This window comes from Nicotiana sylvestris, chromosome 1, assembly GCF_000393655.2.
Source record: "Nicotiana sylvestris chromosome 1, ASM39365v2, whole genome shotgun sequence".
In the NCBI taxonomy this organism is placed as follows: domain Eukaryota; kingdom Viridiplantae; phylum Streptophyta; class Magnoliopsida; order Solanales; family Solanaceae; genus Nicotiana; species Nicotiana sylvestris.
The window spans coordinates 111,646,487-111,659,212 of NC_091057.1; the positions used below are offsets into that span (position 1 = coordinate 111,646,487).

Consider the following 12,726-nt stretch of genomic DNA (forward strand, 5'->3'; position numbering starts at 1 on the left):
TTTAGGGGTTGTCAATTTGAGCCCAAATTTATGCAACTCGCCCAGAGATTAATGATTGAGCTTGAAATATTTTAGCTCATGGGTCTATTTGGGCTGAGCCCAAGTTAATCCATTATTTTTTATAGCCATTCTGATCCATTAAGTAGTCCAAATGCAACCCATGAAGCTCACCCAAAACAAAGAGATCTCAACCCAACTGATGGCTTGTCTTAAAATTTACTTAGTTGTCCCGTCATTAGTTTCTGTAATGTAAATATGAATAATTTTGTCACTAAGTTGTGGTGAAATTTACTTATTTAAAAATAACATAGTTTTTTTTTAACTTACAAATTTTAAATACTAATTTGTTATTTAAGAAAATATATTTTGATTTTTTTTTTTGAAAGGATGGAGTACTTCTTAAGCGGGGAGTACGACTTTTTGTTCTACATGGTAAAGAACAAATAATAACTACATAAATAGATATAAAAATTTAAAATTAAATATTAAATATATAACAATTCATCGCCAATGCATGGAATGAATAATTATGAGGAAACTAGGAAAGTAGGGAATATACATAGGTTTATAAAAGGTTAAAGGCTTTATTTTGGTTTTAATATGTAAAAACAGTAAAAATTGCACGGGGCGCCCTATTTGGTCGCCCTCATTTAACATATACCCATTTTTTTAATTTTTTTTAACTTATACCCACTTTTTTAAAACAACTTCAGCCATCTTTCTCATCCTCTTTCTCCTCATTCGTTTTCTTCTTCTATTTCTTCTTTCTTCTGTTGGTGCTGCTGTGAAACTTCGGTTCATGGGATGATTGCCATAAATATATTTATCAGATTATTTAAAAATAAATTATAAATAATTACGTAAGTTAGTAAACAATAATTTATGAATATTTCCACGTACGTAAGCTAGTAGACAATGATAATTCTGTTCTTTTCACGTTTATTGTTTCTAAAATTTTTGATTTAGATACTGTTGGCAATCTGATTATTTATCTCGTATGTTAGGAAGCTTTTTCAAAAACTTCAGCTTATATAATGCCGAAGTTTTTACAAATGAACTAAATAACTTCAGCATTTATGCTGAAGTTTTTGAAAAAACTAATGAATGTAGGACAAAAAAATTTCAGCTTTTAATGCTGAAGTTTTTATAAAAGAACTAAATAACTTGAGTATCTTCTACTGAAGTTTTTAAAAAAGTTTATCCAGGACAAAAAAACTTCAGCTTATTTAGTGTTGAAGTTTTTATAAAATGAACTAAATAACTTCAGCATCTTCTGCTAAAGTTTTTGAAAAAGCTTAATGACGAAACTAATGAATCTAGGACAACAAAACTTCGGCAAATAGAGAACAAAACTTCAGCTACTATACATAAGTTCAATAACTGCAAACAAAAACTTCGACACACTTGGTTAAGCACACTTGCTACTTCAGGCCCGTATACTAGAATACAGAAATTTTGCGTGATTGTCTTTGTTACTTCAGCCTCGTATGCTGAAGTTACGCGAAAAAATGGGCACGCTTGCAATTTTTTTTGCAAAGTGGGCACAAGTTAAAACAGGACCCAAAAAATGAGTATAGATGCAAATGCCCCGTAAAAATATGTGTCAAGTTGGGTGGGTTGGGCTATGACCCATTGTTTAGCTCATTTTGACCCAACCCATCTTAGCTTAACTACACTTAGTTAAACAATGATCCATTTATTCGCTCAACTCATCTTTATCCGTCCAAATTCAACCCAATCCGCCCATTTGACACCCCTAAATTTGTATTATTACGTTTTGGCCGATCCAACCGGCGCGACAAGTCAAAGGAAGTAACATACCAATGTGGATGCATTGACCAGCTGACCATTGCCTCTATTATCAAATCATTTGCTGAATCCAAAGAATCTTCTCGTCTAGTACAGTATATTATAAAAATCCTCCGCCCAAGTAAAGCCCCAGGCCCAATCTTAAACCCAAGGCAACGTTTTTGCTCTCCGGCACCGGCTGCCTACAAACTGATCTGAACCGGAGATAGCTTCGGAGCTTTCAAAGTTCCGTGCTCTCAATTGTTGTAAAAGTTCGGTTATGAATTAAGGTAGGCGGTAGAAATGGAAAGAGTGTTCAGTAAGCTTCGCAATTTGGACGCTTACCCTAAAATCAATGAGGATTTCTATAACCGTACGCTTTCCGGCGGTATTATTACCCTCACCGCCTCTTTAATTATGCTTGTTCTCTTCGTCAACGAGCTCGGTACGATTCCAACATTCTCATCTCAAATGTCCTTTTTTTTAATTGATTCATTTATTAGAATGAAAATAGAACAGACTTGACGTGAAGGATTTGTTTAGTGGTACCAATTAGTTTGGGATCGAGGCGTAGTTAATTGATTGGTTCTCTATTTCCATTTTGTTTCCAATGGCTTTAGAAACTTCCAGAACTAAAATTTTGTAATGTGATTTGTACATTTATATGATTTATGCTGTGCGTCATTAGTTTCTTTAGGGAAGTGTTATGCGTTGCTTCAGAGGCGGCTCAAGATTTAAACTTGTCCTGTTTAACCCCTAAGGTTCTTAACGCTGAACCCACTGCGCTTTCAGAGTTTCATATTTTTTTTTTTTTTAAAATTCTGTGGATTTCGCATACATATCTATGCTCTATGTTAAAAATACTGGATCTAAGAACCAAGGCTACTGTGTATAAGCAAGGGAAATGATTGTCCATTATTACACCTATCCCATCTCTCCTAAACTGGTTAAAAAGGATTAGTGGAATACTGGAATGTAAATAGAGAATACTATATGAATGACTGCGGCTAGCTGTGAGATTGTAGTTTTGATAAGGAGCTGTGAGATTGTAGTCATGGAATGGTATTACATTGTTATTGAGTTTTTAGTGGGAAGTAAGAGAAAGAATCTCTTTATCGAGTAGGATTGAAGTACATGAATCACTTTTAATTTGTGGTGAGGTTTAATGGGATTGACGAATTATATTCTCTCTGAGAAATAGGTAACAAGTTTATGATGATATTGAGGATATTTTTCTCGAAAGCTCTCTCGTAAATGTGCTGCAACATCCAAGTTATTGTGTTGGCGTTGCAGTGCAAAGTGGATGGAAAAAAATATGTAAATCACTTTTTTATACGCTGCAGATTTACTAACAGCTTTAGGCAGTGGTGTGTTCTCTATAGACATTCATTGGGTACTCCCAAGATGGTGTTAGTAAATTTAACAAGCTGGAGGTAAGGAGGATTTGAGCTAGATGAAAACACCATGGAAAGCTGGCCTGTTATGCTGTTCCTGAACAATTTGGAATGAGCGAAATAGGAGGATGGTTCAATGTGAAGACTGAAGAGTTCTAGAGATGTAAAGAGTTCATTTATATTGTTGGTGTAAAGAAAGACTTCCTTTTTGTGTAGAAGGCTTGGTAAGAGGTCAAGAGTAGCCTACATAAAGGTTAGAAAGATCCAGAGTAACCTGCATATGGGGGTGGAGTGGAAATTAGCAGTCACCTATTATTTTTGCATTGTCCACTTGCTAGGCAACTGGGAACTTCTTTTTGAGCATGTTTGGGGCCAATTGGTTGATGCCACCATCAGTGAATGATCTTTCTTTTCTTCTTCTAGATGGTTTGTAACTTCAGTAAGAAAGATCTGAGAAAGATTTGGAGAACTCTTCCAGCATGTATATGTTGGATTTACCCGAAGGAAAGGAATCAGAGATGTTTTGAAGGCAAAGTTAAAGTTGTACGTATATTGTAATATAGGTCTTTATGTTTAGTGTTATCTGGTGCTAGTTAGAAGATGCTTCTGAGTGAAATAACATGATAGACTTCATTAGCTCATGACAACATTGATATTTTGTACAAGAGGACCCCATTTTTTGTAATTCTCAACGCCGGCTTAGTGCTATGTGGTCTATGTAAATAATTTTTTTGCTTGCTTGGGAAAAGAAAGAGGGGCCTACTTATGTGAGTGTACATTTATGATGACGTGCATATGTTTTGCACCATTTTGGTGATTCAGTACGACCGAATTTGACTTGTCAAACTTTGTTTTTGGTCCAAAAAAGATGCAACTATCATCTCGAAATATGTTGACAATTGGCTGAAGTACTTTCAAGTTTTAAGAGATGAAGATGCTTGGAAGTTTCCACAAAGAGAAATGTTTAATCTCAAGGATTTAGGGATTATAGTTTCAAGGTTCTGGGGATTACCATTTACCACCACTCAGCTTTAAAGCTTAATAATTTTTTGATAGTTAGCTTTAAACTTAAGATTCAATGGTCAGCTGATGTCCTAGGTACATGGATAGCAGTTTCTGACAACTCTTAAACATAGATGTTTTTTTTTTTTTTCCCTTTTTCTTGGACCTTTCACTTTTGTGGACGAACTACTACTTTTCTGCTAAACATGCTACTAGGCATGATAAGATGCTCAGAGAATCTTTTTTGATAAATACAGAGTTTTATAGAACTTGCAAAGGTTTTATTGTCCCTATTTGAAGAAGTATTTCATTTGCATCTACTATTACTTCATGTGTGTGAGTGCGTTTGATTTTATTCATAATTTTTTCTTAGTTTAATCTTGTTTGAATTTTTTTTTGGTTCTTCAAAAATGTGAGTTTCTCTTTAAAAACTTTCCATGGTTTATAGTTGTTCCAGAATTTTTTAAACTTGAAGATCTTTTTTTTAGTTATATCTTATATGACTCTGAAATGAAAAAGCATATATCACAGCGTAGCTACTCCGTGGGTTACAACAAAGCTCGAACACTCCCCTGTTCACATAACAACCAGAATTTTTTCTTGATTAAAAAAATGGCAACCAGAATTTCTTATTCATTGATCTTTCTCCACTTCTTGATTTGCAGGATTGTATATCCACAGTTATACTGAAACACAGCTCATTGTAGATACTTCAAGGGGAGGAAAATTACATATACATGTAAAGTTCACTGCCTTCTTAAGATGCCAATTAAAACTTCATAATATATGATCTCTGAGAGCATTTTTTTCCTTTCATGTTTCAAGATTTTATGCTTTCTATGAGAATATTGATTTTATCTTCGGCAGATATAATAGCTGAAAGTGCCTTTTCAAGCCAGTATGCTTCAGAAAAATCTGCCTGCGAAACTTAAGTTTTCTGTGGCTGTAGATGTAGACTTAATATATCTTTTGTTCTTCAAGCAGTTTGATATCACTTTTCCAGCTGTTCCATGTTCGCTGCTCAGTCTTGATGCCAGGGATATTAGTGGAGAAGAACATTTTGACATAGTATGTGATCCACATAATCTTACATTCTTTTATTGTTTCTTCTTTTGCTTCTACTATAATTATTATGTCACGTTTCTTCTTCTAAAAAACTCATGTTATTTGTTTCACTTCAAAAAACTTGCAGCGACATGATATATTCAAAAAGAGGATCGACTCCCATGGAGCTGTTATTGAAGTCAGACAAGATGGAATTGGTGCTCCTAAGGTTTGTTGGTGATTGATACTATATGTTTTGCAGTATTCCGCTACTTATTTATCTACTTATTTGAACATGAAGGCCTATGCATTCATGAATGTTTTGCAATATTCCTCTGCTTATTAGTCCATATGATTCTGCTGTTGAATTCCGCATTCATGATATAGTGCTTTGCTGCATTTTATGGTGTCAGCTATCTTAGTGCTTTAGAGAATAGTGATACCTCATTATGGTTCACTTGCATGGTTATACCTAATGTCCTTCCATGGGTGTTGTAGTGAAGGGCAAGTATGCTGTGTAGCCTGGTGATTCAGATCTCACATTGTCCTGTTTGTTCTATTCTAGTTTAGATTTACTGTATGCTTATACTTCACTAACCATATTGTTTTCTCTCTCTCTCTCTCTTCTCTCTCTCTCTCTCTTCTATTTGTTCCTGTGTAGATCGAGAGGCCTTTGCAGAAGCACGGTGGCAGACTTGAGCACAATGAAACATACTGTGGTTCATGCTTTGGTGCAGAAACGGTACTTTTCAACTTCAGCTAGGCTTCTCTATTTTTTCCTTCAATTAGCATAGATAGTTGCTGGTTTTTAATGGTATTATTCTAAACCCATCCAAATGTAAATTCCCAGAATGGTGAACATGAAGTTGCCATGATAACAAGGGAGGGAGTAGCCTAGTGGAAAGGGACCTCCTCCCCCAACTGTGAGGTTGGTTGTCCGAGCAACCATTGGAGCAAAGTGGGAAGCCACTATTTGGCTTTGGGGCAGGAAGGTCTGGGTGCTGCTGTTTACAGTACTAAAAAAACAAAAATTTCACTATTTGTTATGATTTATTAAAACTAAAGGACCTTGAACTAGTAATAAAGGGTATGTGTTTATCACTGTTGTCATTGCAATCGCATAGTGAACCACTTTTGTTGAGAACGAATCACCTAGTGAACCACTTTTCTGTCAAAGCTTGTTCAAAGCACAGAAATTAGTGGTACCTATTAATTAAAAAAACCCAGAAAGGACCAAAATCATGATTAGATGGTGCTAGATCAGTATAGTTACTTGGCTGACATGAGGGTGAAAGAATGGCCGCCACTATGAGAGTGAAATGGTTTTTATTCATTCCCTAAAATCGCTCTCTGGTCTCAGTTTCTGAGTCAATTGGTTTCTTGCTGGATGAAATTTTTGCTTCTTTGCTTTCTGTTCTCTGGAACGGAGGCTGCTGCAGCTGGTCTGTGTTTGAACTCTTATTTTCATTGACAGATTAGCAATTTGTCCCTTGTAAGAACATAGTGCCAAAGACTACATTCCATATATTTTACGTCTGTCTCCCATGTCTTTTGCAGGCAGATGATGAATGTTGTAATACATGTGAAGAAGTTCGTGAAGCATATCGAAAGAGAGGCTGGGCGATAACAAATACTGATTTAATCGATCAGGTTTACATTCATGTTCAAATCATACCTGCTCTTAATTAATCCACGGTGGCCACACTGAATACAGAACATTAAGTACATAAACAAAGAGTAGGCACATTCAATTGCTTGTGGACTGTTATTAGCATGTGGCCGTTGACTTCAAAGGCAGAAAAAAAATTGTTGACAAATTTGTCAATTTATTATGGTCAAGTCATTGACAAGCTTATTTCAACCAGTTTATTTTGTGTTAGCTTGTTGCTTCACTCCGTAAGTAAGGGGTTCGGGGTAAGTTGGATACAGTCTAAATAAATAGTGAAAGAGAGTACAACAACAACAACAACCCAGTGTAATCCCACAAGTGGGGTCTGGGGAGGGTAATATGTACGCAGACCTTACCTCTACCCCGAGGGGCAGAGAGGCTGTTTCCAGGAGACCCTCGGCTCAAAGAGGCAACAAGAGACACTATATTAGTACTATCAATAGACTCATAATAAAACAACATAAAGTACCATAAAATCCATAACATAACATAAATACCATAAAAAACAAAGTAACAACAATATAAGAGATATAGGAAATACGAGAAAGATGTAAGGTATTAATACACAGGAGATAAAGCCCATCATCAGTAGTTGATCAATAGCATCCTAAGACTACTTCCTAACTGGCTAGTCTCACTCTAGTGCGCTGTAACAAAGACATCACAATTTCCCTAACCTACCACCTTAATGCTCGATCTCCACAATTCCCTGTTTAGGGCCATGTCCTCAGTAACCCTACTCTCTAGTGAAAGAGAGTGCACAGTAAAATTGTTCAACACAATATAGTGGGAAGGTAGAAGTTTTTTTTCGCATAGTGGAAAGGATAAATAAAATGGAAAGCAGCAGAGGTCGTGCTAATAGTTTTATTATATTAAATTATGGCAGAAGGATATTGACTTGGAACCAATGTTATTAACCTACTTACTCATCAGTGATCATTCTTTTTATTATTCTGATGTTGCTTATTTGATATTTTGGCTTGTAGTGTAAAAGGGAAGGTTTTGTCCAAAAGATTAAAGATGAAGAAGGTGAAGGATGTAACATCCATGGATCTCTAGAGGTCAATAAAGTGGCTGGGAATTTTCACTTTGCTGCTGGCAAAAGCTTTCACCAGTCAAGCTTTCAACTCTTCGAACTGATTGCCTTACAATCAGATACTTATAATGTACGATGCTTTCTGAAATAAATTACTTATAAAAATAAATTGTTGTCTTATAATTTTGATCTATTTAGGAATGTTGACCAACATTCAATTAACATCTTTTTTTATGTCATACAGATCAGTCATAGGGTAAATAAGATAGCTTTTGGCGACTCTATTCCTGGAGTTGTAAATCCACTTGATGGGTAATTTCCTTACTCTCTGCACTCTCCTAACTATAGTTCAAGGTTAACTTGCATCTTCCTGGGTATCTTGAAGTTTAACATGCATTTCCCAACTTATATGTCAAGCTTATTTAACAAGTTGCAATTAGTACTTAGAAGAAGGAAGACCTTTCAGCTTAGAACATTGGTTGTCCATGTAATTACAATTTGACACATTCGCCTTTCTATTCTTGCTGAACAGCGATGTTTATATATATTTTCTTGACGTCTATCACACACCCTCGATCTCCTTTTCCACCCTCGCCCTGGGGAAAATAAAAAATGGAGAACATATCACTTCCTTTCTTATTTTATCTTTTGCACTTGTATATTGCCTGAGAAATTTTGGTTCTTTTACCTTTTAGGGTTCACTGGACGCAGGAAGCACAGCATGGAGTGTATCAATACTTTCTTAAAGTCAGTGTTTGTGTGATATAGCATTCTTCCTTTCTGCTTCTTTCTCCTCCTGATTTGCATGCATATGTGTATTCTTGATAAATGTGCATCTGATGTTGGAAATTGGCTCGAGGCAGAGAAGGAAATAAAGTAACATAATTGAAGTGAAAAAAAGGACCATATACAGGAGAAGCATGGCAACTCAAGATTGTAAATATCAAGTTTCTATGAACCCAAGATTCTTCCTTTAAGTGTACATAAAGCTGTGGTAGGATTTAAAATTATGTAAATAATTGTAAATCTGGCTACCAGCACAGCTTTTTGTGCCTATGAACATGCTGTTACCATTCTCAACAAAAAAAAAGAAGACTAAATAATTCAGTAGTTTTTTAAAAAAATAATCCACATGGCTGAACTTGTTGCATAAGTGAAGCCTTATTTTAAGACCAAAAAGTGCACTGTAAATCTATGCTAATTGCGTGTCATTACAGTGTTTAATTTCCATAAATCATTAATTAACACCTTGGAAGTAAATCTTAGTTGCTATTGTAAAAACTAAAGAAAAATATAGAAAAATAGAGGAAGCAAAATTTAAAGGAGTTCATTTTCATGCTTCGTGGTCTGCGAATGTTTTCTTGCCGGCAGTTGGCAAGAGTTACGTCGAAGACAAACACCAACTGTTGCATCGTGCCACAGAAGTACAGAGAAAAGCACAACTGCTGACACAGCAGATGAATATCTTCTACCTATACTGTGATTTAGATGGAAGAGCCCGTTTGGATTGGCTTATTTTAAGTATTTTTAAGCCAAAATAGCTTTTAACCTATTTTGTAGTGTTTGGATAAAGTAAAAAAGTGCTTTTAAGCACTTGTTTTTAAGCTAAAATGACAAAAACCAGCCAAAAACCAAAAGCTAGAATTCCTAACTTATGGCTTATGCTTAAAAGTCACTTAAAATAAGCCCATCCAAACGGGCTCTTAATTGGCAAAAATCAAACTTTCTGTTTTCAAAGCTGAGAAATAAGAGTTTGCTCAGCATGTCCGCTGGTGTTTCAGGTGGTCCCTACAATATATAAAGGTTTTAGAGGCCATACTATTGATTCAAATCAGGTATTTTGTAGATCTTTTTGAGGTGAACATTCTTTCTTGGATTTTTGTCAGTCTTTGTAATATGAAGGACATTGGTTATGTATAGTTCTCAGCGACCGAGCATTTCAAGAGTTCAGAGATGGGTCTTTTCCAATCACCTCCTGGAGTTTACTTCTTTTATGACCTCTCTCCAATCAAGGTAAAATCTTCTGCATTTCCCCCCCTTTTATTCCTCTTTCTAAGTTATTTTTTAAATTTATATAAGTAGGGCTCGGAAGTGATGGATTTGAATATAGTTGGGAGGAGTTTCCCTTCTTTATTATATCATTAAAATATCCCAATTTGAATAATCACAATCATAAACATGCAAGCATGAAAGTGAAAGCTTCCCATGAGAGACTACAAGATATATGAAATATGGTTAAATGGTAAAAGTAGCACAACACAGGATGTGTGATAGCCTGGTAAGGCACATTACGAGTTTGAAACTTGCTGTGAACCAAAAATGATTAAGGGAAGAGGGGTGCACCTATTATCCACCGAGTTTTGAGGCCGATAATAGTGCAATTATCGGTTATTAAAAAAAGAAAACGAAGTTTTTTTTTTCTTCATAAAATGGTTAGATTTTCTATGGGACAGGTGGATTATTCTTCCAATTTGGTATTTGTTGCAGGTGACTTTCACGGAGCAGCATGTGTCATTCTTTCATTTCCTCACCAGCGTTTGTGCAATTATTGGAGGTAACTCATTGTCCGATATAGTATTCAAATGACCTTTCTTGTATTAATGTTACTCGTGATTGTTGGAGGGTTATGTCATTCTTTGACTTCCGAAGGGAGGTAGAATATGAAGTTCTTAATTTTATGCCCCCGTGAAGAATCAGGGGAAACTGGACAATTGGAAGATCTCTTTTGAGCTGCTCTAGAGAGGTTTTGCCCTCTCTTCCAAAATGTAAACATGAATTGGTTCAAGCACCAGATATCAGTTTTCCCATCATTGGGAATTATGCTTGATTTGCTTAAAGCTTGACTAGTTACATTGCTTTTTCAGTTCTCTTCATAAATTGTGAAAATGGTAAATCTGAAAAGGGGCATATATAAAAATGGGAGAATGTCTATATTGTTTCAAGCCATCTTTCTTTGTGCCATTTTCTCTTCTAGAAATCAGATTTTGCTTTTTATAAGATCTGGCAACACTTCATTGTGAGTAAGGTGCTAAACAGAATTCTGTCCCCAACTTTGTTTATTGAAATTTTGCTTCCTGTTTCGTTTCAATCAATAGGGTCTTAAGTTGTTGCTTTGGTCAACCAAGTGATGAATGTTCATTTCTTTAAATCACTTTGTTCTTTGCTTGCTTCTCAGTGTTAATTTCGTACAACCTACAGGATACTTACATCGTTCCTATCATTTAATTCAGGTGTCTTCACAGTTGCTGGAATAGTAGATGCATTTATTTACCATGGTCAAAAGGCGATAAAGAAGAAAGTGGAACTCGGGAAGTTTGGGTAATGACACTACTGCAAGCTAGCGCTTTATCATTCTTGACTTCGACTTCAGGTCTTCAGCAGTAGCTAGTGCATTCTACTGGATGTTTGTTCATTTCTTTCCGTCCTTGGCCCTTCTGATGGTTTTGTTTGGTTATTTATTATGTATAAGCCTTCCAACAAAAAGGAAGACATATGCATCACGTTCATAGGGTAAAATACGTTAAGGGCAAAATTCCACAATTGCAGAATATGACTAACTTCTGTATTTCCTGCTGCAACTCATTCTCATTATACTTCGTATTTCACCTGAGAGTTAGATGATCTTAGGTTGTACTTCTGTTCAAATGGTAGAGATGATCTTTTTTGTAGCTTGGACTGAATTTTGCATGCCGAATTTTCTCCCAGAAACAAGGAGTAAATTGTAATTGTTGAGTGGTATAAGTTGACTTTTGTCTCCTGAATTGTATACTTTTAGGATGTCCACACATGATCCTGAATGTTAGCAGCGTACAATCGGCCCATTGATTCATAAATGCAAGATTTTTCGAGAATGCGATTTTCAGTTTTGTACTTGGTACATTCAGTCATGCAACTAAGCAGCAAATCTAAAACGACGACGCTTTAGAAATTAATAAATCAAAAAGAAAGGGAAAAAGCTTCTTTTCGTGATAGAACGTCTTAAGATATTGTAGATTTTGGTCCGACGTCGTCAATTTCGCAATAACTATTTCTTCGTAATTTGGCTCACTTGTGAAAAAGCGGCAGCCAAAAAGCAGAAAGACAAATAAAAAGAGCAATCGAGGAAAACAAATGTTGCTGCCCAGGATCGAACTGGGGACCTTCAGTGTGTAAGACTGACGTGATAACCACTACACCACAGCAACCTCAGCTTATTAATGGAAGTTTCTCTAACGTACATATCTGAGAATGCGGAACCCATCAAAACGTAACATCATTAGGAAGAGGTACAAAATCTCAGCTTAAGTTTCCACTTCGAACTTGAAAAAGAAGAAAAGGAAAAAGGAACCAGAATCCATAGCTTTTCAGTTATACCCATATTGGGTACTAATATATGGAATCGAGGGGATGTGCGCTAAATCCCGATCTCTGATTCTCAATGTTTGTTTGTTTTCATTTTCATTTTGTTTTTCATCTTTTGTTTTTTTTCTTTCTTTTTGCGGACATGTACGATGGTTCTAAGACTCGAGTGAAGATTGTGGGAGGAGAGTCAGATTATTTCCCTATGGTGATGGGGTTGTATCAGAGATCAACTCTTGGCCCATTTTTATTTGTCCCGGCGATGGATGTGCTGACGCGACACATCCAAGGGGAGGTGTCATGATGTATGTTATTTGCAGATGATATAATGTTGATTGACGAGACGCGATGCGGGGTTAATACTAGGCTGGAGGAGTGGCGCCAGATTCTGGAGTCTAAAGGTTTCAAGTTGAGTAGGACAAAAACAAAATACTTGGAGTATAAGTTCAGTGTTT

General features: G+C 36.0%; 1 protein-coding gene and 1 non-coding gene across 2 annotated transcripts; one reads left to right on the plus strand and one right to left on the minus strand.

Annotated features, from left to right (window-relative positions):
• The first annotated feature begins 1,851 nt into the window (after window positions 1-1,851).
• Window positions 1,852-11,694, plus strand: LOC104218896 (uncharacterized). Its single transcript, XM_009769495.2, has 13 exons — window positions 1,852-2,233; window positions 4,850-4,923; window positions 5,169-5,252; window positions 5,377-5,457; window positions 5,890-5,970; window positions 6,786-6,878; window positions 7,884-8,063; window positions 8,178-8,245; window positions 8,629-8,680; window positions 9,715-9,768; window positions 9,854-9,946; window positions 10,421-10,487; window positions 11,164-11,694. The coding sequence occupies exons 1-13, from the start codon at window positions 2,092-2,094 to the stop codon at window positions 11,253-11,255; spliced, it is 1,161 nt and encodes a 386-aa protein (XP_009767797.1). The 5' UTR covers window positions 1,852-2,091; the 3' UTR covers window positions 11,256-11,694.
• Window positions 11,695-12,044: 350 nt separating this feature from the next.
• TRNAV-UAC (transfer RNA valine (anticodon UAC)) lies at window positions 12,045-12,117 on the minus strand. The gene has a single exon. It is a non-coding gene; the product is annotated as a tRNA-Val (tRNA).
• Window positions 12,118-12,726: the final 609 nt, after the last annotated feature.

Coding starts and splice junctions, on each gene's coding strand:
- LOC104218896 (XM_009769495.2), top strand. CDS start 2,092: ATGGAAAGAGTGTTCAGTAAGCTTCGCAATTTGGACGCTTACCCTAAA. Junction 9,947..10,420: donor ATGACCTCTCTCCAATCAAG/GTAAAATCTTCT, acceptor TATTTGTTGCAG/GTGACTTTCACGGAGCAGCA. Junction 10,488..11,163: donor CGTTTGTGCAATTATTGGAG/GTAACTCATTGT, acceptor CATTTAATTCAG/GTGTCTTCACAGTTGCTGGA.